General features: G+C 38.4%; 1 protein-coding gene across 2 annotated transcripts in view; it reads left to right on the top strand.

Moving 5' to 3' along the window:
• The window catches only part of OXSR1 (oxidative stress responsive kinase 1), a 99,817-nt gene that overhangs the window by 36,900 nt on the left and 36,037 nt on the right, over positions 1–26,880 (top strand). For both annotated transcript variants that reach the window (XM_017508397.2, XM_017508398.2), the window contains 4 exons: positions 13,534–13,589; positions 19,713–19,822; positions 21,982–22,083; positions 22,764–22,897. In XM_017508397.2, the coding sequence (XP_017363886.1) occupies positions 13,534–13,589; positions 19,713–19,822; positions 21,982–22,083; positions 22,764–22,897 (402 nt within the window). The remainder of the gene's footprint in view (positions 1–13,533; positions 13,590–19,712; positions 19,823–21,981; positions 22,084–22,763; positions 22,898–26,880) is intronic.

The raw sequence follows: 26,880 nt of genomic DNA, 5'->3' as shown, positions 1-26,880 counted from the left end.
GACGGGGTTTCACCATGTTGACCAGGATGGTCTCGATCTCTTGACCTCGTGATCCACCCGCCTCAGCCTCCCAAAGTGCTGGGATTACAGGCGTGAGCCACCGCGCCCGTCCGCCTTTGTTATCCTTACTCTTTCGGCTTGGTATGATGGTTCACACCTATAATCCCAGCACTTTGAGAGGCCACGGCAGGAGGATTGCTTGAGCCCAGGAGTTCAGTACCAGCCTGGGCAACATAGTGAGCCCTCGTCTCTGTAAAAAATTTTTTAAAAATTATCCAGATATGATGATGCACACCTGTGGTCTCAGCTACTGAGGAGGCTGAGGTGGGAGGATCAATTGAGCCCCAGCAATTGAGGTTGCAGTGAGCTCTGATCATGCCCTTATACTCCAGCCTGGGTAACAGTGCAAGACCATCTCTCAAAAAAAAAAAAAAAAAAAATTACTCTTTCTCAGGTTTTGTCCTTTAGTGTTGCTAAAAGATATGCTGTTTGGGACTTGGGCTCTAAACAGGCTACTTGTAGAACAATGGGGCAAGAGGGAGTCAGGTTATTAGAACATGTTTAAAATCTTGAAAACCAGATGAGGCTGATGGAAAACCAAGACAGCTCAATGGATTGGTGATCAGTGAAGCAGAGTAGTCATAGTAGAGTAGTTGAATAGTTATCTTGAAAAATAGGAGAGTGGGGTGTCTGAATTAGTAATTTCATAATTGGGTTAGTTTTGATAACAAGATAGAAAACTGAGGAAGTAGATGACCCAGGTGGAGTGGAGGAGGAAGTCTTTAGAGATGGCATCAGTGAGCTCAGAGGCAGGGTACTGTATGATTGTCTCTGTGATTGTTGAAGTTTCTTGGGATAAGGCAAGATGACTTGGAGAGCAAGACTTAATGAACAACAAAGAGAGAGAAAGTATAATATTAAAGCTGGATGGAATGCATCTGAAGGGAACTGACTTTTTTTTTTTTTTTAAGAGAAAGATTCTCTCGCTGTCACCCAGGCTGGAGTGCAGTGGCATGATTGTAGCTCACTTGCAGCTCAAACTCCTGGGCTCAAGCAATCCTTCTGCCCCAGCCTCTCCAGTAGCTGGGACTCTGGGCTTGTGCCACCACGCCTGGGTAATTGTTAAAATTTTTCTGTAGAGATGAGGACTTCTTATGTTGCCCAGACAAGTCTTGGACTTTTCTAGACTCATAGTGGTACCACTGTGGTGGTCTTGGATAAGATCCTGGGGAATTCTCTGGATTACCAGGCAGAGACTTCTTTTTCTTTCCTTACTTTCTCCCAAGCAAATGGAGACTCTTTGTTTCTGGGCGGAGCTGTCTGGAGCTGGGGAAGGGGTGACACAAGCACCCCTGTGCCACCACCACTGGGACTGTCCTGGATCAGACTTGAAGACATCACAGCACTGGGTTTCCCTCAGGGCTCATGGTAACCACTACCCAGTTATTGCCTGTGTTGTTCAAGGCCCGAGGGCTCTACAGTAAGCAGGTGGCAAAGCCATCCGGACTGTGTTCCTCCTTTCATGGCAGTGAGTTTACCCCTGCCCTGCCTGGGTGCAGAGATGCCATCAGGGAGCCAGAGCCTGGAGGTGGAAACCTTAAGAACCTACCTGATGCCCTATTCTACTACAGCTAAGCTGGCATCCAAATCACAAGACAGAGCCCTTCCCACTCTTCCCTCCCCTTTCCCTGAGCAGAGGAGTCTCTCCCCATGGCCACCACTGCCCTAAGCTCATGACAGGTACTGTCTGGCTACCTGCAATGTTCACTTGGGGTCCAGGGGCTCTTCAGTCAGCTTGTGGTGAATGCTGCCAGTCCTAGGACTCTCCCTTCAGGGCAGCTGGCTCCCGTGTGGCCCAGGGCAGGTCCAGAGATGCCATCCAAGAGCCAAGGCCTGGGTGGGGATTCCAAGAACCTGCTTGGTGGTCTACCCAACCAGGGTCCAGCTGGTAACTAAGCTGCAAGACAAAGTCCCCTGTACTCTTCCCTCTTTTCTCAAACAGAAGGAGTCCCTCTCTGTAGCCACCATGGCTTGGAATGTGCTGGGTCACACTTGAAGCCAGCACATCTCTGAGTCTCACCTAAGGACCACGGCAAGTACTGCCTTGTTGCTGCTGCTAATTATTCAGGAACCAATGGCTCCTTAGTTAGCAGAGGATGAATCCCACCAGAACTGTGTTCTTTTCTTTAAGCCAGTGAGCTCCCTTCTGGCCTACGGTGTGTCTAGAAATGTCATCTAGGAGCTAGACTTAGCTGGTACCCTGTCCTGCTGTGGCTGAGCTGATATTCAAGATGCAAAACAAAGTCCTCTACTCTTCCCTCTACTGTCTTCAAGCAGAAGAAAGGAGTCTGTCCCAGAGCTGCAAGCTGTGCTGTCTGGGTTGGGGGAAGGGGTGGCACAAGCAGTCCCTTGGCTGCCCCACTGGTGTCTCACCGGGTTGTGTGTTCTGCAAGTCCATTGGCTCCAAGTCCAGTACAGCACCAGAACTTGCCCAGGAATTGTATTCCTTGTAGCCTAGACTGCCTTACAGATTTATTTAGGACCCCAGAGCACTTTAGCCTGCAGAGGGGCAGCTTGAAAGAACTTAGGTTCTGACTGCTGAGGTGGGCAGTTCCCCTAGCTAGGGCGGTCTAAGTGCTTTCTCCATGAGTGCTGGCTAAGTTCTGCCTGGCATTGCTTTCTGCTGTGACAGAGCAGCACTGAGTTCCAATGCAAGCACAGATTCTCTCTCAGTGCTCTGCAGCTTCTGCCGGGAGATGGGGAAGGGGTGGCATTGACAATTCAAGACTGTCTTTCCTACCACTGTTAGTGTCTCTAACAGTGATGTGAAGTTGAAACCAAGGACTGTGACTACTCACCTGGTTTTCGGTTCTTATAAAGGTGCTTTTTCATGTAGGTAGTTAAATTTGGTGTTCCTGTGAGGAAGATGATCGGGGGGGGCTTCTATTTGGCTGTCTTCCATTGGATCTTTCTGTGGGTTTAGAAATGAACATTTTCTAAGTTTAGTTTCTGTTTTCCAGTTTGCCCGGGTTTCATTTTTGGATAGGCCCTTTTGTCTCCTGTGCTCATGTGCACATCCTCAGGGTTGGCCAGGAGTGTGTGATTAGTAGGAACCTCTTCTCTTGTCTCCACTGTGTACCTTGGCCAAGAATATCTTTGTCTCCATCTAGACTGCTACGACAGGCCAGTAGAGCCACTGTTGACCCTCTCCTGCTGGTCAGCCTTCAGAACGTCACTTCAGTTGACAGTGTCACAGAGAGTAGGTGTTGCCCATCATGTCCAGTCCGAGGAGCCTCTTTGAACCGTGGCTGAGAAGTTGCCAGTCATCGTGGTCTATCTACCTTAGAACTTCATGCTGACTCAGCTGGGGCCAGGAAGTGATGGGGCTAGTCCCAGAGCAGAACACCACAGAGTTTCAGTGTTCTTACCTGAAGTACAGCTGTTTTTCAAGCATAACATGTTTTTCAGGTTGATTTCTAGATCACTGAAATGGTTGTTTTGTCATGTTTGTCCAGCTTTAAGGTTGCTTTTTAAGGAGAAGATTTGTCTATTTCTTCACTCCTCTGGAGCTGGAAGACCCCATTCTTCATATGCATTTGGTTGCCTTGAGATTATCCTAAGAAATAAATACCTTTTTGTTTTATCTAAAGAAATTCCTAAAGAAAATCTGTAAAGAAAAAACATTATTATATTTTGTATTCTTAAAATTAATTTTGAAATAAACTTTATATATTATGACATGCATGGGTAATATATTGCTATTATTAATCTTACTTTGCTGGTGAAAAAGGGCTTCTTAGGGGATTTGCTCAAGGTTGTACAATGTGTCTATAGAGTTTTTCAGTGGCTTATAAGCTAACTTTGAGGGCAATTCTGAATGGGAACTCCCAGGACATTTGTAACAGTGACATTACATCAAGGTAATGCTGTTTAAATGGCAGCATTTTAGGTCAATTTTAGAAAGGAAATTACTCACTTAGTTACGTGAGAGTTGATACATTATGCAAAGCAGATGTTACAGTCATACAAAGTAAAGCAGAAACCGAATTTCTTGGTATGTATCCACTCATTGCATTCTTTTTTTTTTTTTTTTTTTTTTTTTAATGACCCTAAAGTATACTTCAGTGTATATTTTGGGTTAATTTTGCTGTTTGCTCTAGAAATTGTAGATATGTAAACATTTAGGAAAAAGAAGATACTTTCATCAGAGTTCTGAAGTAAAGGCTTTGCCTTGAAAAAGTAGATATATGGATATGCTAAATAAAAGAGGACAGCACAATACATTTAAAATTAATCTCAGTGGCCGAGTAAAATACTGTTGACTTAGTGACCAAAAAAATGTAACTGATATTAAGTCGATACTCAGCTTCATTGATTAGCACAGTCTTAGCAGGCTTTAGAAGCAGACTGCCTAGATTCAGATCTCAGCTCTGTCACTTAGTGGGTGACCTCTAGCAAGTTATTTAACCTCTCTTTTGCCTTATTTTCTCATCTGTAACATAGGGATGATAATACCTATCTCATAAAGTAGTTGTGGAGATTAAATGAGGTGATTTATACAATGCACTTAGAATAGTATTTAGCACACAAGAATCAGTGAACGCTCATTGTCACTATTTTGTACACCAGAGGTTGGCAAACCTTTTCTGTAAAGGGCCAGATAGCAAATATTTTAGACTTTGTGGGTGAGATGTTCTCTGTCACCACTACTTTGTTTTTGTAGTATGAAAGCAGCTATAGACAATCTGTAGCTGAATAGGCATGGTTGCATCTTTTACAGAAACAGGAAATGGACTGGATTCAGCTTGTGGGCTATGCTACCTCTGATTTACAGGGCCATAGAGGATTACTTTGTTTTTTTTTCACGTAATAGTCTGGGCATAAATGACATCAGTCCAGTATGATGACTCCGGCTCTGATTTTCTTGCTCTCCCAGCTCTGAGTTTTTGCTGCATGGCCCAAGCTTATTTCCACCTCATCCACATTTCAGCAGCAGGGAGGAAAGAAAGGGGAAATAGAGGTTATGCCATTTCCTATAAGCAGTGGTTCTCAGGACATTTAGCAATACCTGGAGACATTTTTGGTTGTCACAGCAGGGGCTGGAGTTGGGTAGTAGAATGTGCTACTGACATGTAATGGGTGGAGGCCAGGGATGCTGCTAAATTTATCCTATCATGTCCAGGAAGCCCCTTAGAACAGAATTACCCAGCTCAAATATCAGTAGTGCTGGGATTGAGAACACCTATGTTAAGCGAACAACTAGGAAGTGGTAGAAACCACTTTTGTTTGCACCACAGTGGCTAGAAATTTAGTCACATGGATGGTCGTATCTAGCCTGCATAGAAGGCTGTGAAATGTTGCCTTTCTTAGGGATGGTCATGTCCCCAGTAAAAATTCCTTCCTTTTCCCCTCCCCTCCCCTCCCCTCCCCCTTTCTTCTAGAAGGGGAGACATATTGAGGGCCAATTAGCAGTCTGTGGCACTTTTTTCTCACAAGATTACTTAAGGAACATGGAATCAGAACTGAGATAGTTAAATTATGTTAATTTCTAATATCAAGGTATACATACAATTATCATCATCCAGAGATTGGAATTTTCTGTTTTTCAGGACATTTTTTCTACTTAACAGTGCTGGGAAAATATTCCCAAATGTTTTCTCTTTGGCCATATCCTATGTTTAGTGATCTCTTAATATGTTAACCAGGTACAAAAACGATTAGGTACAATTTTAGATGGAAATTCTTATTGTTTTAAGATTACAGATACTTCTCGACTTAGGATGGGTTTATTGGGACTTAACTCCATTGCAAATAGAAAATATCATAAAGTCAAAACTGAACCATCATAAATTAGGGACCCTTGGAACCCAAGCTTCCAAGGTGTTTCCAAGATTCCTAGTGTATACATTATTTTTTAGAGTTAGTGTTCTCATTCATCCTCATAAAAAGAGGTTTCTTTTCCTTTGTAAGACTGAAGCAGGTAAGAAAATTTAGACAACTAGAAAGAATTACTCATTTTTTCCTAGAGTGGAATGCTTCTGTAGATGACTGATTTTTTACCTATCATATATGGATTTTTTAAAAATGCTGTTATTCTAAGAGTAATTCAGTCAAGGGGTGTGTGTGTGCGCGCGCGCGTGCGTGCGTGTGTGTTGTGTGTGTGTGTATTTGTGTATGTGTATGTGTATGTTTTGTGGGGTATGATAGTACCTTGCTTTTTGCTCCATATTCTGAATACTCATTGAAACCTCAGCTTTACAATTTGTAGTTGTCTGATTTTTTTTTTTTTTTTTAAATCAGTTACTTTTCTGGGGTTTGCTTTCCTATTTGCTCAAGGATTAGGATTAAATAATTAATTTTTAAGATTACATCTTTTTGTGTCCTTCCTTCTTTTTCTTCCATATTTGGTTATTGATTGATTGATTGACAGGGGCTCACTCTGTCACTCAGGCTGGAGTGCAGCAGCATGAACACGGCTCACTGCAGCTTTGACCTCTTGGACTCAAGTAATTCTCTTGCCTCAGACTCCCAAATAGCTGGGCCCACAGACGCTCACTACTATGCCTATTTTTTTATTTTTGTTTTGATAGAGACAGGGTCCTATGCTTTGGCATTGGGACTTTTTACAAGTTCCCCAGGTAATTCTAATGTTACCCAGGCTGGTCTCGAACTCCTGGGCTCAAGCAGTCCTGTCTTGGCCTTCCAAAGTGCTGGGATTTTTTACAGGCGTTGTGTTGCCATGTCTGGCCTCTTCTTTGGTTTCAGTTGAGCATTTCATATGATTCCATTTCCTCTCCTCTCTTAGGATATCAATTATACTTTTTAAAAAACTTTTTTTAGTAGTTGGCCTATACAGTATATGTTTTACAGGAAATCCAAGTCCACTTTCAATTAGCACTCTATTGCTAATTGCTTCATGGGTAGCACAAGTGCTTTATGACAGAATATTCCTAATTCCTCCCTTATAATATTATTGCCATTCATTTCACTTACCCACAAGTTGTAATCATTAAATACATTGTTGCTGTTATTATTTTGAAGAAATTGTTGACTGTTAGATCAATTAAAAATAAGAGAAATAAAATATTTTCATGTATTTTTTCTCTCATACTCTTCCTTTTTTTTGTGTGGATCCGAGTTTTGTCTTCTTTTTCAAGAAATTCTTTTAACATTTCTTGCAAGGCAGGTCTGCTCACTTGCAAAGTGCCTCAGTTTTTATTTGCCTGAGAGAAGTATTTCTCCTTCACTTTTGAAGGATACTTTTGCTGGATACAGAATTCTAGGTTGTTTATTTTTCCCTCTTGACACTGAGCAGTTCATGCCACTTTCTTCTGGTTGCCTGGTGTCTGAGATGTGGGATGTTAATTTGTACCTTTGTTCCTGGTAAGCTGTTCTTTTTCCTCGGTCTTTCATCAAGATTTTTGTCTCCCCTGCCCAGCTCAGTCTTTTTAGTGAGCCTATGCTCCTGGGCTGTCACCTGCACAAGTGCTTCTCAGCCCCCCTCCCCTAAGGTGAGACAGGAAGGCTTGGTGGGACTGAGACTGGGTATTTCTCTTCTTGTAGATGGGTTAGGTTCTGGTAAAACCAAGATGGTTGGGCTCTGATAAAACAGTTTCCCTTCAGGGTAGGTTTTTGTTAGGGAGGATAGAATGTTCAGGGTGTATTTCATATTGATTACTTTTTTCTTCCTCCTGTGGGAAACTAGAGAAATTTTCTGCTATCTATACCCTGAGAACCTCATGGGGCTGTGGGAGGTAAAACTCATCCAACTCATCCAAGTGTATGAGTCTCCATTAGACTGGGTCCCCTGGGGTTTTTAACTCTCCAGCTGGTCCACACTGAGCCTGCAGACATTTGTCAATTACAATTTAAGTTTTTAGATCCTAGTACTGACTCCAGTAGTAGTCTTCTGCTGCTGGGCTTCTGTTCAATTAAACTGTAATTCTGTCTTCCCGTCTTTACATTTTTGGAGGCAGCGGTTTGCTCTGTGACTTCAGTCTTTGATGGATCTAAGAAGAGTTGTTGATTTTCAGTTCAACTTTTTTTTACTGTTATGAAGACAGAAGTGACAAACTCCTGACATATTGAACTGGATAAGATTATATCCTAAAATTCCTTTACCTTCTGATGTCCAAAGCTTTTCCTCTGTAGATGATCTCTTGATGTCCTGAGCAAGATAGTGGCCCTGACTTGCACTAGTATTACACCTCTGCCAGCAGAGGTAGTTGATGGATGCAACAAAATTCAAAGCCCTTTTGCCAAGTAAACTTTCATGGGACTATTTGGACAGATTCACAATGTTTAGTTCCTTTGACAATTAAGGAAAAACTGCTGTCTCTTTGACCCTCCCCTACCCTCACCATACCACCAAAAAGGCCTGTCACTCTATTTGGACTCGTTGGGCATTAGACAGTGTGTACCTCCCTTGGACATTCTGTCTGGTCCTTCATATCAGCCAGCCTGCAGATCAGCATCCTTTGAGCGGGAGTCTGTCAGGTTGCATTGGAACCTGTCCAGCTATCTGTAGCATGGTCTCAGGAACCCCTACAACCCTAATGACTCCTTTGAACAGTGTGATAGAGGTTATAGGTGCGTACAGGTTCAGGATTGTTATTTTCCGGGTGAATTATTCCTTTTGTTCCTGTAAATTGACCTTTTTATGCCTATAAAATGACCTTTTTACTCTTAGAAATGATTTTGTTTTAAAGATAATTAGATCTTATTTATTGTAATTAGGTCTTAAATGTTTTATAAAGATAATTAGATCTTATTTTAATATAACTATACTGTCTTACCTTTGGTAAGTATATCTTTCATTGTGGCCTAGTCTTTCAAGGGTCTTGGTTTTATTAGGGAGATTCAGTTTTAGCTCCTAACCTTATATCTGTCCAGTGCCATGTTTTCTATTATGTTTGGATTTGAAAACCTGAGCCCCCTAGCCATTCGGCCAGTTTCCCTGTTCTGTCTCCCAGGGCTTACCTACTGATCTGCCTCTTAAGTGTCTCTTTCATTTCTGAACCTAGAGGATTTTTTCTTTACTTTGCATCTAGCTGTGTGATATTTTTTTCCCCTAATTTATCCAGCATCTCTTTGTGTTTGTAGCAGGGGAAGGGTTTTGGGTCAAGGGCCTGGGTAGTAGTGATGAAAGTTTGTTTTCCAATGCACAGTTTGCCATTTTGCTGGAATGGGAATTCTCTGACACTTTAAATCATAGACTTTCAACTTTGGCTACATATTGGAATATGGGAAGCTTTAAAAAGTATGGATACCTGGGTCCACTGCCAGAAATTTATTTAATTGATTTGGAGTGAGGCCTTGGCATTGGGATTTTTTTTTTTGAGACAAAGTTTTGCTCTTGTTGACCAGGCTGGCGTGCAGTGGTACAATCTTATCTTGGCTCACCACAACCTCCGCCTCCCAGGTTCAAATGATTCTCCTGCCTCAGCCTCTCAAGTAGCTGGGATTACAGGCATGTGCCACCACACCTGGCTAATTTTGTATTTTTAGTAGAGACGGGGGTTTCTCCATGTTGGTAAGGCTGGTCTCCAACTCCCGATTTCAGGTGATCACCTGCTTGGCCTCCCAAAGTGCTGGGATTACAGGTGTGAGCCACTGCGCCTAGCCAGCATTGGGACTTAGACTTTAGCAGTAACCAGCTCTGTAATATGCTGAGACTTAGGCTTAGGAGGAAGTTGTTTTACTGGGAAGCAGGCGAAAATATTTTTAGTATGTCTTGCTACTTCTCATATTTTCAAAGTCCACTTGTGATTTCAGGTGGATTTGTATGTCAGCCTAGTAGATCAGGTAAAGTAATTTTCCTCTATGTCTACTGTGTTTTCTCTGTGACTTCTAGGCTTTAGAGGCTTGGAGTAGGATGAATGGGTCTCTAAATTAGACTTTTCTCTGGCTGTGACAGAAATGTTGGACATTTTGTTAGTTTAAGATGCTTAAATACAGTGTATTTACAGAGGTTTGGTTTTGATTCACTGCTTTTCTTGACCCTTTTTCAAGTTTTCCATAAATGGTGCCTATTGATGAGTAATAAAAATGTTATGGGCAGAAACTTGTGTTCTGTATTAATGAAAAGTCAAGAATGTCTGTGATATTTGTTTTAATTTTAGAAGGAATGTGTAACTTTGGGGCAACAGTGACATGTGAGAAATGGCATTAAGCCGTAAAAAAACAAAAACTCACTCTTCTTGTTACTTAAGAGAGGTTGGAGGATTGAGCTTTTAGAGCTGCTGGCTTGCTTGATGTTCTTTGTGGCCGAGTAAAAAAGTTCTTTAACTGGGGACTATATTGATTTCCAGATATTTAGTTATGAATCTTTTCCCTAAAAGTTAGTTGTCCTGTTTGAGGGCAGACTGTGGTGTTTTTATTGTCCAGTGAATCATGCTATTCTGCTTTTACTCCTGGAAACTATTCTACAGATTGCACTTTTGGTTTCAAAAGGGAAACATGTATTGATTATCTGGGGAATTGATCAGGAAAAGTAGTCATTCGAAGTACAGGCTCTGCTACAAATGGATTATTGTCTCTTCACTTATGAAAGACTAAAACTTAATAAAACATGATTTGAGTAGGTGATATGTATATATGGCTTTAAAAATTCAAATAACACCAAATGGCGTATGGTACAAAGTAAGCCTTCTAAGTATCACTAGTGCTGAATTATACTGATATGATGTGCTTTTCTTATGATGTGATGAAAATGATACCTTTTATGGTTTTCCTTACAAAATGCCCTGACACCAGTCTAACCATGAGAAAAACATTGTACACATTCCAGTAGAGGGGCATTCTACAAAGTACTTGACCATTACTCCTCAAAACTGTCAAGATTCTCTAAAAACAAAGAAAGTGTGAAAAACTGTCACAACCAAAAGGAACCTAAGGAGACATGGCAGCTAAATATAATATGGTGTCCTGGGCAGGATCCTGGGACTGAAAAAGGACATTAGGTAAAAACTAAAGAAATCTGAATAAACTGTGGACTTTAATCATGATATATTAATATTGGTTCATTTATTGTAGCAAAAGTACTGTACTAATTAATATAAGATGTTAATAATAGGGGAAACTAAGTGTGAGGTGTGTGGGAACTCCTAGGCACTAGTTTCTCAACTTTTATGTAAATCTAAAACTGTTCTAAAACATAAAGCCTTCTTCCGTTTATGAATCCACAGTACCCTGATCCAAAGGGAATTACTTGTTGCCATTTTCTTGTGAGTCCTTTGAGAGAGATTTTTTGCCAGTATAAACATGATGTATGTCTCTGTGTCTTGTTTTCCTTTTAAAGAAAATACAAATGGCCACATACTATGTTTAGCATTCATTTTTCACTTAATAATGTATTTGGAGATAGTTCCATATCGACATGTATGTTCATTAGTATTCATAGTATTTTATGGTTTAGATATACCACAGCTTAACTGGTCTCCTTTTGATGGATAATTAGATTGTTCCTATTCTTTGACTGTAATGTATTAGTTTATAACCCTGACATTTGGAATAGAGTTAGGAGGTGGGGAGTGGGGATTGGGGAAGAGGAAGGCAACAGTCTAGTATTTTTTTTAAGTGTTTGGTTGACATTCTTTCTTTCTTTTTTATGTTCTTTTTTTTTTTTTTTCTTCCAGAAGAGGATTTGAGGCAGGTCGTCTCCTCAGTGCTTATGTAATAGTTGTTAAAAATTTGTATAGTTATTTAAAATCTATTTGAAGAATATCTCCTCCTATTTGAAGAATGCCTCCTATGTACTGATCATAATGCTAAGTAACTACAGGTGACTATAGTAATATATTAAGTTACAGGCCCAGATTTAGCTTATGGTGAAATAAGAGAGACAGACCTAGAAATATGATCATGTAATACATTATGCTAACATTATAGTACAGCCTTCTGTAAAGACACAGAGGAGGGAGTGACTAAACTATTTTTTCTTCCCTCCCCACTTAGCTTTTAGATGAGCTCAGAAAAGGGAGTTGGAAGTTAGTGGTTGACTCAGTTGGATGATCTTTGTCACAAAGGAAAGAGAATGTCCTCTGTTCTCTCCTGTTTGTAGCTACTGGAATCTGAAACTAGGTTCATGGAGTAAAGCAAGCTGGCTTGCACTCTAAGTCAGTCTCCAGGAGAACAACCTATAAATTGCTTGGGCTTATAAGCAGTGGAAAATACTCAGTAACATGATTTTCTTATGCTTCAGTATATATTCAGGAAGGCATTGTATACTGTGGTATGATGCTGCTGCTGCACACAGTTATGGAACCCTTGTTCATTGTTTGCCAGGGAATGATTATATCTAAACATGGAGGATAAAGGGGAGTGCTGTGCTTTTCATTGGCTCCTTTTCATGATAAATAAGACGTTATTCCATGAGCTGGACTTGCTTTTCTTTCTTGTGTAGCTTCAAGGGCTGCCTTTCTTTTGCTTATTTGATTACATTTACTTTTAATTACAAAATGACTATATTTCCACAGGGCATTCAAACACTGTTCCCCTAGACTTCAATTCCATTAATGTCCCAAAAATCCCATTTGGCAAAGGAAAGGGGTGTGTTTGTGCAACATTAATGGTGTCATGTAAAATGCACTGGTCTCTTATTTGATCTGTTCATTTAATAATGTATGTTAGCATTTCATGTCACAGTATGTTGATTAACATTATTCATTTCATGGATGTAATAGAATTAATTTAAGCTTTCTACTATTGTTGGTTGTGACTAGTTTTTGTTTTTTATTACAAACAGTGCTGCAGCAGAACCCCCTTGTACGTTCCTTGTAAATTCTGAGAATTTCTCTAGGTTATCAAGAAATGGTTTTGCTACTCTTAGGATTTGGGGATTTTAAATTTTGCCAAAAATTTGTTTTTGCTAAGAAAAACAAAACTCCAAGTTGTAGATTTGAATGGATAGTATAATACGATTTACATTGGGAGAAAAGCCCAGTTATGTCATAGGTATATATTCTATTAACCAGACTGATAATAGTTGAAAACTTTGGAGAGAGTGCTTACTAGACTTGAGAATGATGGTCAAAGGGATTTTGGCTTTTTAAGTTGTGTTTAAGTTTTTAAAACAAGAATATTTTCATGTATTACTTGTTATAAATAGTTAAAAATATAGAGATGCCTGAGTAATTTTCATCTTTTTGTTAACAGGCATAGAATATTCCGTTTTCACTTGCATACGGATGATTTTAAAACTTTGATAACTCATTGGGGTGTAGGAAAAAATATATTTCAAAATGTAGAATGAGGTGAGGGTCACATTCTTTGGCCACTTTTATCCCAATCAAGAATATTCAATCACTTGTATTTTCTAGATGTTATAGTAAGAACCTTTCTAGCTTCCTTTTTAATGTTTATATTCCTAGTACCAGTGACTAAAATTTTACTATTGCTCTTAATATTCTTTAATGTAAAGTAGAACATTTAAATATTGCTAGTATTACATGAATATAGTAATCACTTGCTTAAATTATGTTACTCCAAAGAATAGGTGTTTTTTGATATGTAACTTTTTTTTTTTTTTTTAAGAGATGTGAAAGCTGGAAACATTCTTCTTGGAGAAGATGGCTCAGTACAGATTGCAGGTAATGATTAGTATTTTTAAAATTTGATTTAATGGTCCATAGAACCACATTACTTACCTTGTATGTTTTCTTAATCAGTATTCTCTCCTATTCCCTGGACCATCTCTCTTCAAGCGTCCTCTCTGGGCACATCATAGGATGCCACCGACTTCTCAACATATCTTCTCATACTCATCCTTCATTTCTGCTCTTAGACTTTTTTTCTGACCATTATTTGTTTCCTTCCAACTAATCACTTCTTACTTCCATGAGGGTCTTCTGCTATGTGTTCTCATAGCATTCTGTACTTTCCTTTAAAGGAAAAATAGCTGAGGATCTTCACTGTATTTAAAGAATAAATATGTTATATAGAGGTTGTACAGAGCTGCTTCTGTCCTGGGGGAAATTGAGTGTCAGTTAGGAAAAAGCACCTGAGGTGCTTTTGGTAGAGGTGTGCCTTTGGCAGTTTCAGAGCTGAAGGGATAAGAGTTTTAGCCCAGGGCCTGCCAGAAATGGCTATCCTGATGAAACACCCCCTCCTCCAGGCTGAGACTCCAGAACGACCGTACCCAGGGATTGTCTAGCAAGCAGATCATCTGAGAAAAACCTCAGCTTGGTCCCAGACTGCTAGAACAGTCAGGTGTTTGGCAGGAGGAAGATAATCACCCAAATCTTAAGTTATTTCTTCATCTTTAAGAAGATAATTTAGGCGAACATCTTCATATCCGTGAGGTAAGGAACTACTTTAACCAAGTCACATAAAGTTCTAATATAAAGGGAAAGATTGATAAATTTGACACCTTTAAAATGAGTGACTTCTACTCATCAAAAGAGGAACAAATGGTTTTTTACTATTAACAGAGTAAAAAGGCAAACCACAGAGTAGAGAAGATATTTGCAGCATGAATAATTGTTAAAGGCTCAAATGTAGAGTGTATAAAGAACTCATTGAGAAAAACAAAAAGCTCTAAAAAGTGGGCAGAAGACTGGCATAGTCACTTCCCAAATGAAGACATCCAAATATAAATGTAGTAAAAGATATTCAGCCTTACACTAGTAATTTGTTAAATGCAAAGTAAAATCACATTGTGATAACATGTTAAATTGGTTGGCCTGACAAAAACACCTGACAGTACTAATTGTTGGTGTGGGTGTAAAGCAAGGAATAAATCTCATTTCTGATGATGGGAATGTAAATTGGTACAACCATTTTATTACAGTTGAAGATATACATACTGTAAGTCTTTGGCTCCTAAGTGTATAGCCTAGAGAAACTCGTCTGTATGTGTGCCACAGTACTCATAATCATTATAAGTTTGAAGTAATCCCAGTGCCCTTTGTTAGTGAATGGATAAGTAAATTGTAGTTAATTTATATACTGGAATACTTTTTTTTTTTGACACAGAGTGTCACTCTGTTGCCCAGGCCGGAGTGCAGTGGTGTGGGCAGTCTTGGCTCACTGCACCCTCTGCCTTCCAGATTCAAGAGATTCTCGTGCCTCAGTCTCCTAAGTAGCTGGGATTACAGGCATGTGCCACCCCACTCGACTAATTTTCGTATTTGTAGTAGAGACAAGGTTTCTTGATGTTGGCCAGGCTGGTCCTGAACTCCTGGCTTCACATGATCCACCCACCTTGCCCTTCCAAAGTGCTGGCGTTACAGGTATGAGCCACCATGCCCAGCCTATACTGGAATACTATATAATGATGAAAATGGATAGAACTATAGCTACATATGAAAGAATTAATAAATCATAAAAATATATAGGAGATGGACTGAACATGGGTTTCCTTATCTAGTATGAATGGCACCGTAGCCAGCCACCTGCACAAACCAAGAATTTGGGAACAACTTTGCTTTCTGTCTCCCTTTTACTCATGTTCAGTCTGTCACCAGATCTTGCCAACACTGCCTCCTGACTCACTCTTTTATTTTTATTTTTTGTAGTGGTAAAATATACATAACATAAAATTGACTATCTTAACCATTTTTAAGTGTATAGTTTCTATGGCATTAAATACATTCCTGTTGTCCAGCTGTCACCACCATCTGCCTTCAGAACTAGTTCATCTTACTTGACTGAAACTGTACCCACTAAATAGTAATTCCTCATTCCATCTCTCACCCCAGCTGTGGGTGACCACCATTCTATTCTCTTTTCTGTTTCCATGAATTTTAACTACTTTAAGCACCTAAGTGAACTCCTACAGTATTTGTCCTTTTGTGATTGACTTTATTTCATTTTGTATGTCTTTAAGGTTCATGTTGTAGTATATGTCAGAATTTCAGTACTTTCAAAAGCTGTATAATAATTCCATTGTATTTATATGCTGCATTTTGTTTATCCATTCATTCATCAGTGGCATTTGAATTGCTTCCACCTTTGGCCATTGTAAATAATGCTGCTATGAACATGAGTGTGGAAATATTTGTCTGAGTTTCTTGCTTTCATTTCTTTTGGGATATACCCATAAGTAGAATTGCTGGATCATATGGCTATTCCATGTTTAAGTTTTTGAGGTATTATTTTTCATGACAGCTGTGCCATTTTACATCCCCACCAAGAGTGTGCAGGAATCCCACCAAGAGCACACAGGAATCGAATTTCTCCACATCCTCACCAACACTTGTTAGTTTCTGGGGTTTTTTTGGTTTTTTTTTTTCAGGTGGTAGCCATTCTAAGGGATGTAAAGTGGTATCTACCTCATTGTGATTGGATTTGTGTTACTCTATTGATTAGTGATATTGAACATCTTTTCATGTACTTATTGGCCATTTGTATATCTTCTTTGGAGAAATGACTACTTAATTCCTTTGCCCATTTTTAAATTGGAGTGTTTGTGGCTGTTGTTGAATTGTAGGAGTTCTTTACATATTTTGGATGTCAATCCCTTATCAGATGTATGATTTGCAAAATATATTCTCCCAGTCTGTGGGTTGCCTTTCATTCTGTTGATAGTGACCTTTGATGCACAAAAGTTTTAAAATTTTGATTATCTACTTTTTTTTTGTTGCCTGGAATTTGGTATTATGTCTAAGAAATCATTGCTAACTCCAGTGTCATGAAGCTTTTCTCCTATGTTTTAAGAGTTTTATAGTTTAGGGGTTTCTAATTTTTTCACACCTTATTATAGATAGCACTAATTATAATATATTATAATTGCCTGATTCCACCTTCTGTATTTAGAAGTTGCACAAAAGGCTGAGGGGACCTTGTCTTCCTTGATGATTACTTTTTTTTTTTTTTTTGAGATGGAGTTTCTCTTTTGTTGCCCAGGCTGGATTGCAGTGGTGCAATCTCAGCTCACCGCCAAATTTCGCTTCGGGGGTTCTTCTGCCCCAGCCTCCCGAGAAGCTGGGATTATGGGCATGCACCACTACACCCGGCTAATTTTGTATTTTTAGTAGAGAAGGGGTTTCTCCCTGTTGGTCAGGCTGATCTCAAACTCCCAACCTCAGGTGATCCGCCTGTGTCAGCCTCAAAGTGCTGGGATTATAGGCGTGAGCAACCGTGCTGGCCTGGTCATTACTGTTGATCCTGTCACATAGTAGGTACCAAAGTCCATCTTGTACTTTAACTGAAATTGTATTAACAAAGGAGCTAAGTGATTTTTTTTCACATTTAAGTTACTGTTTCTCTTTAGTTGGCAATTTAAAACAAAAGGCAAATGGCATTTTTGCTCTTTGGTTTCTGTTCTTAACTTTATAGTTGGATTGATTATGTTTCCTTGGCATTGTAGCTGTGCAGGTTGTTTAACAAGAATATCTTGGTGTACTGGATAGTCTTACTTACATTCCTTAGCTAAATATTTTAACTGATCTTCAGGGTTCACTAGCTGTGAACAAGCAGAGGTATACTAGCTGAAGATCCAAAAATTCTGGATCATTATTAAGTTCTGCGTTTAAAATTCTGAATATTTTTAAACTACTTGAAGGTTTTTAGTAGGTTTTTAAAAAGTAAAAACTCTTTATAATTGAGCCTAAAAAATATGTTGTGTATAAGGTGTTTGAGTCTTTAGCATATTTAAGTATTTTAAGGCACAGCTTTCTTTCTAGTTAGTGATAAAAATACCTAGTACTTATTGAGTGTTTAGTGTTAAAATATATTACAGGGACTATTCCAAGTATATTATTAATTCATTTAATCTTCAACAACAACCTTGTTGAGTAGGTACTGTTATTGCCTCCTTTTTATAGATGAAGAAATTGTAGCACAAAGATTGAAAATACCTGCCCAAGTTCAGCAGACTAGTGGCAGAGCTGAATGCACTGAATGCACTTTTTCCCCTTTCAAGTGCACTTTAAAATGTTTACTTTACTATTGTTGTTACAATTGGAACAACATTTTAAAGCTCTTAGAAATTTGCCAGTTTAGGAGCATTGAAAACTGTTATGATTGTAGAGAAAGGGTCTTGCTCTGTCATCCAGGTCAGAGTGCAGTGGGATGAATGTAGCTCACTGCAGCCTCCAACTCTTAGGCTCAAGCAGTCCTCCTGCCTCAGCCTCCCAAGTAGCTAGGACTACAGGTGCCCGCCACCATCCATGCCCAGCTAATTTTTTATTTTTTATAGACATGGGGTCTCAACTTACTGTGTTTGTTGCCCAGGCTGGTCTTGAACTTTTGGCCTCAAGTGCTCCTCCTGCCTCAGCTTCCCAAAGTACTGGGATTACAGGAATGAGCCACTGTGCCCAGCCAAGATTATTGTTTTTTTTTTTTTAATTTTTCATAATTCTAAGTACATTTAGACAAGATTATTGTTTTTTAAACCTGTATAGACTTGTTATTTTTAAATTGTACTGTATAGATAAGCAATTATTTCGAATAAATTGCTTGAAAGTGGCAGAATTCATAGACTTCTGAATCTGGAATTTTAAAGTTTCCCATGCTAAAGTTATCCTTCACACAATCAGTTTGTCCATAATTTATTGTATTTTCAAATTGAAAAAAAAAGTATAAAATAGAAATTATGAAAACAAATAAATTTGAAAATACAATAAATTATGGACAAATATGGGCTCATTTTACATAATGCAGAGTGTTCTCGAACAGACACAGAAGTGGAGTCAGAAAAGGTGTACAAAAGTTGGATAAGGTATATGAGAGCCTCACTATATTAAAGTTCTTTTGGTTGTATTGGAAATTATCACCGGCTGACTTAACAAAGCAGGAATTATTGAAATAAACTAGGAAGTACACAGAATAAAAAAATAGACTGAACAGCTAAGCCTCAGAATGGGCAGGAACCCAGTTGTGCTGGTGACCTTCAGGATGCTGTTAGCATGGCTCAGCTTCATTGACCCTTAGTTTCTTTGTCTGTCCGTTCAAGCTTTACATTTCTAGATTTAAGATAGACCTGCCTTGGATTAAGGTGTCTAACCCTGGCTCAAATCAAGTATGCCCAGGGGTCAAGGTGAGGGAGTACAGATACACACCCAGGGCTATTTACAGAAAAAGAGGGATCCTGATGAGACAAGCAGTCCTCCTTATCAGTGACTGGTACTTTGGCTTCAGTATTGTGGGATAAAATATTTGTAGAGAAAATCCTGAGGCTTAGAGAAGTGAACTAAGTTTACATTGTCATATATCTACTAAGAGGTGAAAGAAGTTAGGATATGTATTAAGAATTATGAACTTTAATTTATTTGGGGCCAAGTTCTTGAGAGCTCTTTGAATACTAAGTTAAAAAGGTTGAATTTCATTCTATAGGATTTTCTGAGCTGAAAGGGCCATGTCAAAGTGATAATTAAAAAATGAATGAATGAATGAATCTAATAGTGGTATGTAAAATGGATTAGAGCAAGGAGGAAAATCTGAGAACATGATAACATGTGGGGGTGGAGAGGAATGGAATGAGGCACCTGCTAAACTATGTCTTTTTTTTTTTTTTTTTTTTGCGAAGATGAACTCCTGGGCTCAAGCAAGCCTCCTGTCTTGGCCTCCCAAGAGTGTTGGGATTATAGGCGTGAGCCACTGCTCCCAGTCTAAGCTATGTCTTAATTTAGCCAAGAAGTTCAGCAAAAAGATGAGAAACTATCATGCTTCTTATCTTATATATGGGATGGTGACTACGTTTTATTGTTTTTCTATTTATTTATGAGGGTTGATGCACTTTCATACAACCTTGCTGTTGTATTCTGTTTCAGACTTTGGGGTTAGTGCTTTTTTAGCAACTGGTGGTGATATTACCCGAAATAAAGTGAGAAAGACCTTTGTTGGCACCCCTTGTTGGATGGCACCTGAAGTTATGGAACAGGTACTGTGTCTTTTTTTCTGTTTTAAATGGGTTAGGGCTTTGTTATGAAACTGAGAAAACTTAAAGTGTTTGCTTTTCTTTGGCATACCAGGTTAGCTTTGGGAAACATGTCCCTGTTTCTTGGTTAGGACTTTAGTCCACCCTTGAAAACAAAACAACAAAAACACTCTAGGACTTTGCAAAGGATATATGAAACTCAGGAATAATATAATCAAGGTTTGTGTTAATTTTATTCGTACAAATTAGACTAATTTTTACATCGAGATTTACTGCTGTGTTTCTTGAAGGACTGGTTGTGTCTATGTTTCCATTTCCCATTTCCTCTTCAAACAGTTGCAGTCTGGTGCCACTCATCCCATCATTTTAAGGAAATTCTGCTACTAACTCAAATCCAGAGCTCATTTCTTACTCCTTATCTTACTTGTCCTGTTGGTGATGTTTGAAACTGTTGACCATGCCAACTTTATTCACGTTCCTAGCCTCCTTCATGTTGTTTCTTCATTCTTGCCTTGTCAAGCCATTCCTCTGACTTTGCTGGCTCTCATTCTCCTGAATGACACTGCTTCCCACGACCTTATTCCTGAGCTTTTCTCTTCTCTGACTGCAGACACTCACTAGGTATTCCCATTTGTGCTTCTTATTAATGATTTCTAAATTATGTCCAGTTTTTCCCCAAAACCTCCATATAGATATTTCTAGTTCTTAATAAGTGCCTTACATAAATGCCTTATAGGTATATCAAACTCAGTGTGCTACGAACTAAATTCATTTTTACTCTGTTTTAATCACCTGCATTCACCCTGTTAGTGAGGGAAGGATTCCCACTGTAAAGTTATGGGAATGGCTGAATGTACAACACCTGACATTGGACAGATGAGATTGACAGCCATCTCTTAGTCACATATACTCACAGCCTGGGGAGGAGGACCCTGCATGCCATGCTGCACCAGTGGGGTTGCACTCAGTGGCAGAATGAATGAGAAGGGGCTTTGGAGACGGGGTTTGTAGTGCCAACAGAGTGTGATGGTCCTTGGTTTCCTTGAGAAGATATGACTGACTGACAGGGAGCTGAAACCTGCTTCTCAGGGCCAAGCAGGAACTGTACCTGGTCATTTGCTAAGGAGGATTGTTGGGCTAGGAGACATTCTCTGCGAGAGCAGAGTGGGGAGGGGAACTTGTACTTAGGTCACTAAAGGCCCTTCAGTTTTACCAGAGGACAAGGCAGCACATACTATTGATCCTTACTTTTAGGCCTTTCAGACTACACACTCCCCAAACCTATTTCTCCTATATTGCTTAGGATAGAAAATTAAAATTTATAGCCACATAATGTGCTGGTGACAGTGTATAAGTAGAGAAATTTGGCAACATATTCACTCTAAAAAGTTTAAAAGTATTCACAATCTTTGTAACATTTTCATTGTGGAAATTAAGGTGCCATAACGTAGCTCCTTAGGAAACAAAAAAGCTACCCCACTACAAAACATTTTGTTTTCGTTCTTTCCAGTATTTTACTGTTTGTAAAAGTTTTAGGACTCATGAGCAATTTTGTTTTTTTCTTCATGTTTTATCACAAATGTTTCTTATATGTTCATATAGTATTAATGAATATTACTTTTAACTGACTAATTTTTTAAAATATACTATACTTAACAGTTTCTTCACTGTGGGTGAACATTCAGGTTGTGTCTTTATTTTTTCTATTACCAAATATAGTTAGCTTTTGCCTACTTTATTTTACTGGTTTAATGCTTATGAACACTTTCATTGTTCTTGTTACACATTAGAAGCTAGCTTTTTTGTTTGTTTATTTTTAGAGACAATCTTGCTCTCTCACTCACTCCGGAGTACAGTGGTGCCACCATGGCTCATTGCAGCCTTCAACTCCTGGGCTCGAGCTAGCCTCCCATGTAGCTGGACTGCAGGTGTACATCATCACTCCTAGCTAATTTAAAAAATATTTTTTTGTGGAGATGGGGTCTCACCATGTTGCCCAGGCTGGTCTTGAACTCCTGGCTTCAAGCCCACCTAATCCTCCCACCTCAGCCTCTCACAGTGCTAGGATTAGAGGCATGAACCACTGTGCCTGGCCTCAGAATCTAACTTTTAAAAGTCCTTTTATGCTGATAAAAAATAATCATGCAAATCTGTTCTTGCAGGTCCGAGGTTATGATTTCAAAGCTGATATTTGGAGTTTTGGAATTACAGCAATTGAATTGGCCACAGGGGCAGCTCCTTATCATAAATATCCACCAATGAAGGTGAGGTTCATATTCCAAATACTACCCCAGCTCAGGTCCCAATTCCTTTTCAGAACCATTTGCCAGTCTTTTAATTTTGTGTGTGTGTGTGTGTGTGTGTGTGTGTGTGTGTGTGTGGCAAAATACACATACCATAAAATTGACCATCATCTTTAACTATTTTGAGTGTATAGTTCAGTGGTATTAAATGCATTCATAATGTTGTGCAGTTATCACTATCATCTATATCCAAACTCTTTTCATTTGAAAACTGGAACTCCGTTCCCATTAAATAGTAACTCTTGATTCCCACTCTTCTCAGCCCCTTGTTTGTCTCTATGATTTGACTACTCCCAATACCTCATATAAGTGGAATCACACAATGTTTATCTTTACATGACTAGTATTTCACTTAGCATAATGTCCCCAAAGTTCATCCATGTTGTAGTATATTGCAGAATTTTCTTGCTTTTTAGTGCTGAATAATATTCCGTTGTGTGTGTGTATTGAGAAGCTAACCATCTACAGCATATTATTTATGTGAAATACACATAATAATTCTGGGTTTTAAACAGTTGATTTAGATAGAAAATAAAATGTTATATGTTGGTATGGGGTGCCTATTATGGAAAAATCTTGGCCACAATAGTTAAACTTTACTGAGTCATCACAAGTTTATAGTATACTGAAAATTCTTACAGGTCTTAATGCTGACACTGCAGAATGATCCTCCTTCTTTGGAAACTGGTGTTCAAGATAAAGAAATGCTGAAAAAATACGGAAAATCATTTAGAAAAATGATTTCATTGTGCCTTCAAAAAGATCCAGAAAAAAGGTAAAACATGAGAAAAAGTTTACTTTTCTCTCTAATAAGTAAAATATCGTGAAGAAGTCTAAGAATCACACACATGTATGTACAGGAAATTATTTGTACATATTCAAATGAACTAAATGTAAACTTTAAGAAAGTATACAGAAACCATTATACTAGATTGGAAATGATTTCTGCCCTCTTTGTAGCATACAGTGTACCCTAAATAGTTCAGCTTTTTCCTGATTAATTCCTTATAAAGTTGTACATTGTGAATTCTGTATTAATAAATGCCAAATTAGTTGAGAGGTTTGTTTTCAATTTGCATTTAAAATTTATAAATGGATGTCTTAATGCCATTTACAGTATTAATAAAGGAAAGACACATAGAAAATTTATATTTAGTATCAAATAATCATATTTATTTCCATGTTAGAAAAGTATTTTAGTAAGTGGACCAAAAATTCAGATAGCTTCCTTATCAATATTAGATTGAATGGCAAGTAAGCAAATAAATAAGAACATCTAATGTGTGTAGCTTTGTGAATGAAACATAATCGTAGAATGTTGAGCACAACCTTTTATTTTTGAAGTCACCTGGTACTTAGTCATAGGGGTAGGACTTGAATCTCAAAGCTCTGATTCCTAATTTAGGGCTCTTTTTCCTCTGAATCTTATTTGTCTGTTTTACATATATATTCCACTCAGCTCTAAGCACTGAATTCTTTAATTTTTGTTTCTCTAAAGATCATTAAAAGGGAAGGACTCTGATGTTGTTGATCACATCTGTAGCATATGTAATAAGGCTTCAGAATTTATTGTTGGAAATGTTGGAAAGGGCCAGAAAAACAGGTAGCAAAATTTATACCTGTGTTTTATAGTTTTTTTTTTCTATTTTGGAGTAAACGGTTAAAAAAGACAGGGAACACTTTCTTTTACCAAATTAGTTGATTAAAGAAACAAAATTCTCTTGTTACAAATAACAAGAAATGCCAGATAAAATCTATCCAACTTAAAGATTCTCAGATGCCAGAAATGATGAGGAAAGCCTTAAATTAAAGAAGAAATAATTGTGAACAAACCCTGTGGCTGTCTTTAGTGGGTCACTATTCATTCTGATAACCTACTGATTTGGATTTGTAACTCCCATGTGAAGACTGGAATTGAGATCTCAGGCCCACCCTGTGGGGAGTTTGAACTGAGATTCTTCTTAAAAGTAAGAACTTCAGATGTCTGTATCTTCAGTAAAAGGATAGACAAGAATGAAAACTGTCAGTCATCACTAACAGAAAACAAAAATCTCTCCTGAATAATCAAGCCCTTCAACCTGGACATTCTACAGGTTTAGAGTCTATGTACTACCTATATTATCCGGGAACCCACAGGATTAGAAAGTTAAAAAAACAAATCACTTTTATTTTTGTCAGAAGCAGTCACAGAGCTGCACTGGAAGAACACTTAAACTCTAGCTCCCATTGGATTCCTGAACATAATGCCCCACTGTAAGATAAGGTCACAATCCAAAATTAAGAAACACACAGTGAAACAATACATTATGAACTAGTTAGCAGACACAAGCAGAAGGATTAGTGCCCCAAGAGATTTAGGTAATGTAGTGATAATCTGAAAAGATAAAAAAATTAAGTATATTGAAAATAATTAAAATCATAAGAGAAGAAATCAAAACCACAAGAAAAGACTGTGACTATGACAAAAGAACTAAATAGCAATGCCAGAAATGAAAAATACAGTAATTAATGTTTGAAACTTTTTATGAGTGTGAGCTAGACTTACTGACTCACTTCTGGTGAGTAGAGTATGAAAAGGAAAAATAGCGACTTTTAATGCACCTCCTTTACCAAATGACCAAGGTTAACATCACTATTAATAAGACATTGATAAGACTGATGCACCTCTCGATACAGTGCAACAAGATGAGCACATAACCAGTGAGGTATTCTTCCTCCAAATCTGTAACTTCAGTCTAGAATGAGAAAACATCAGACAAACCCACTTAAGGAATATGCAGCAAAATACCTGACCAGCACTCTTCAAAACTGTCAAGGAGAAGAAACTAAGAAACTGTCACAGATTAGAGGAAATTAAGATGACATGAAGACTGAATGCAACAGACTGTCCTGTACTAGATCCTGGCACAGAAAAAGGACATTCGTGGAAAAACTGGAGAAATTGAATAAGTCTGTAGTTTACTTAATAGTATTGTACCAATGTTGATATTTTAGTCTATTTCCTTATTATAGCATGGTTATGTAAAAGGTTAACAATAGCAGAAAGTGGTGAAGGGCATATAGGAACGCGGTACTAGCTTTGCAGCTCTGCTGTAAGTCTAAAAGTATTATAAAACTTTTTTTTAAAGTAAAAACCTGGAAGCTATAGAAAATCTATTCTAGTTTGTAAACCGAAATTAAATTTTGTTTAGAACATTGCTAAGTTAAATAACACACACAGTGGACTGGTTAAACAAAACAACCAGTAAAACAAAAAAGAGATTATTTACTCATCAAGTACCAGGCACTGTGGTAAACACTTAACATATATCATTTAATTCTCACAGGAATCCTTTGAGGATAGCACTATTATTTTCTTTATTTTACAGATGAAGAAACTGAATCACAGAGAGGTTAAGTAACCTTCTCCAAAGTCACACAGCTAATAAATGATGAAATCAGAATTCCAACCCATGCAATTGGACTAGAGTGCCCATTCAAATCAGACTACACTATACTGAGGAGATTGCTCAGAATGTGGCACAGAAAGATTAAAGAGGGAAATATGAAAAAAAAAGATTAACATTTGGAGGGTAGAATGAGACGGTTCAGTATGTTTGTGTGTATGTACACACACACACACACACACACGTACATGTACATATATGTGAACTCACCAAGAGAGACTAGAGAGAATGTAGAATAAGCAATATTTAAAGAAATAATAGCTGAGATTTTTCAGAGTTGATGAAAGACCTATATTCTCAGAGTAAAGAACTATCCCCTCAGAATTCCAGTTCCCCTTCTTCCACTTGTACATGTCGTTGTGAAACTACTGGACACAAAGCAAAGACAAGCTCCTAAATGCAACCTCGAGGAACAGATTACCTACTGAGGATTAGCAGGTTGACAGCCACTTCCTCAATAACACAACAGTTGAGGCCAGCATTTAGTGAAATGCTCAGAGAAGATACAGTCATGTGTTACTCAAAGATGGGGATACGTTCTGTGATACGTGTATGAGGCAGTTTTGTCATTGTGTGAACATCGTGCATTGTGCTTACAGAAACCTAGATGGTACAGCCTACTGTGTGCCTAGGCTGTTTAGTGTAGCCTGTTGCTCTGTCAGATGCCCAGTATGTTTTTGGCCAAAGCATTAAGAGGCTCATGACTGTCCCGTTAACCCAGAGTTCTCCATCTAGTCAAGCTATCATTCAAGAATAAGCTTGAAATTATTTTGCACACATAAATTGAGTTTTCCAGTTATGTTGTATAACTTACAGAACCCATATGTTGTACTTTAGAAAGAAGGAAATGAAGTCATACGAAAGGAATGAATAATAAGCAATGTTGAACAATCACATTGTTGAACATACTGAAATCTTGAGTGAATGGGAAAATAAGAATGATAATGTAGAATTTCAGTTTGCATAGCACTTTCACATTTATTCAGTTTCTTAAGCTTTATAATCATCTGAGGTGCTGGTTCTTAAACTTGAATGCATATTGGAATTACTTGGTGAGTTTTAAAAATTAAAGCCAATTAAAGATTCTGCTTTACTTTATTTTTTAAAATTGTACTTTAAGTTCTGGGATACATGTGCAGAATGTGTAGGTTTGTTACATGGGTATACACTTACATGAGGGTTTGTTGCACCCATCAACCTGTCATCTACGTTAGGTATTTCTCCTAATGCTATCCCTCCCCTAGACCTCCACCCCCTGACAGGCCCTGGTGATGTTACCCTCCCTGTGTCCATGTGTTCTTTTTTTTTTTTC

The sequence above is a fragment of the Cebus imitator genome, unplaced genomic scaffold (assembly GCF_001604975.1).
Source record: "Cebus imitator isolate Cc_AM_T3 unplaced genomic scaffold, Cebus_imitator-1.0 Scaffold391, whole genome shotgun sequence".
Classification (NCBI taxonomy): Eukaryota; Metazoa; Chordata; class Mammalia; order Primates; family Cebidae; genus Cebus; species Cebus imitator.
Note: the sequence above shows the minus strand (reverse complement) of the source record. Positions and strands in the feature narration are given on the sequence as shown.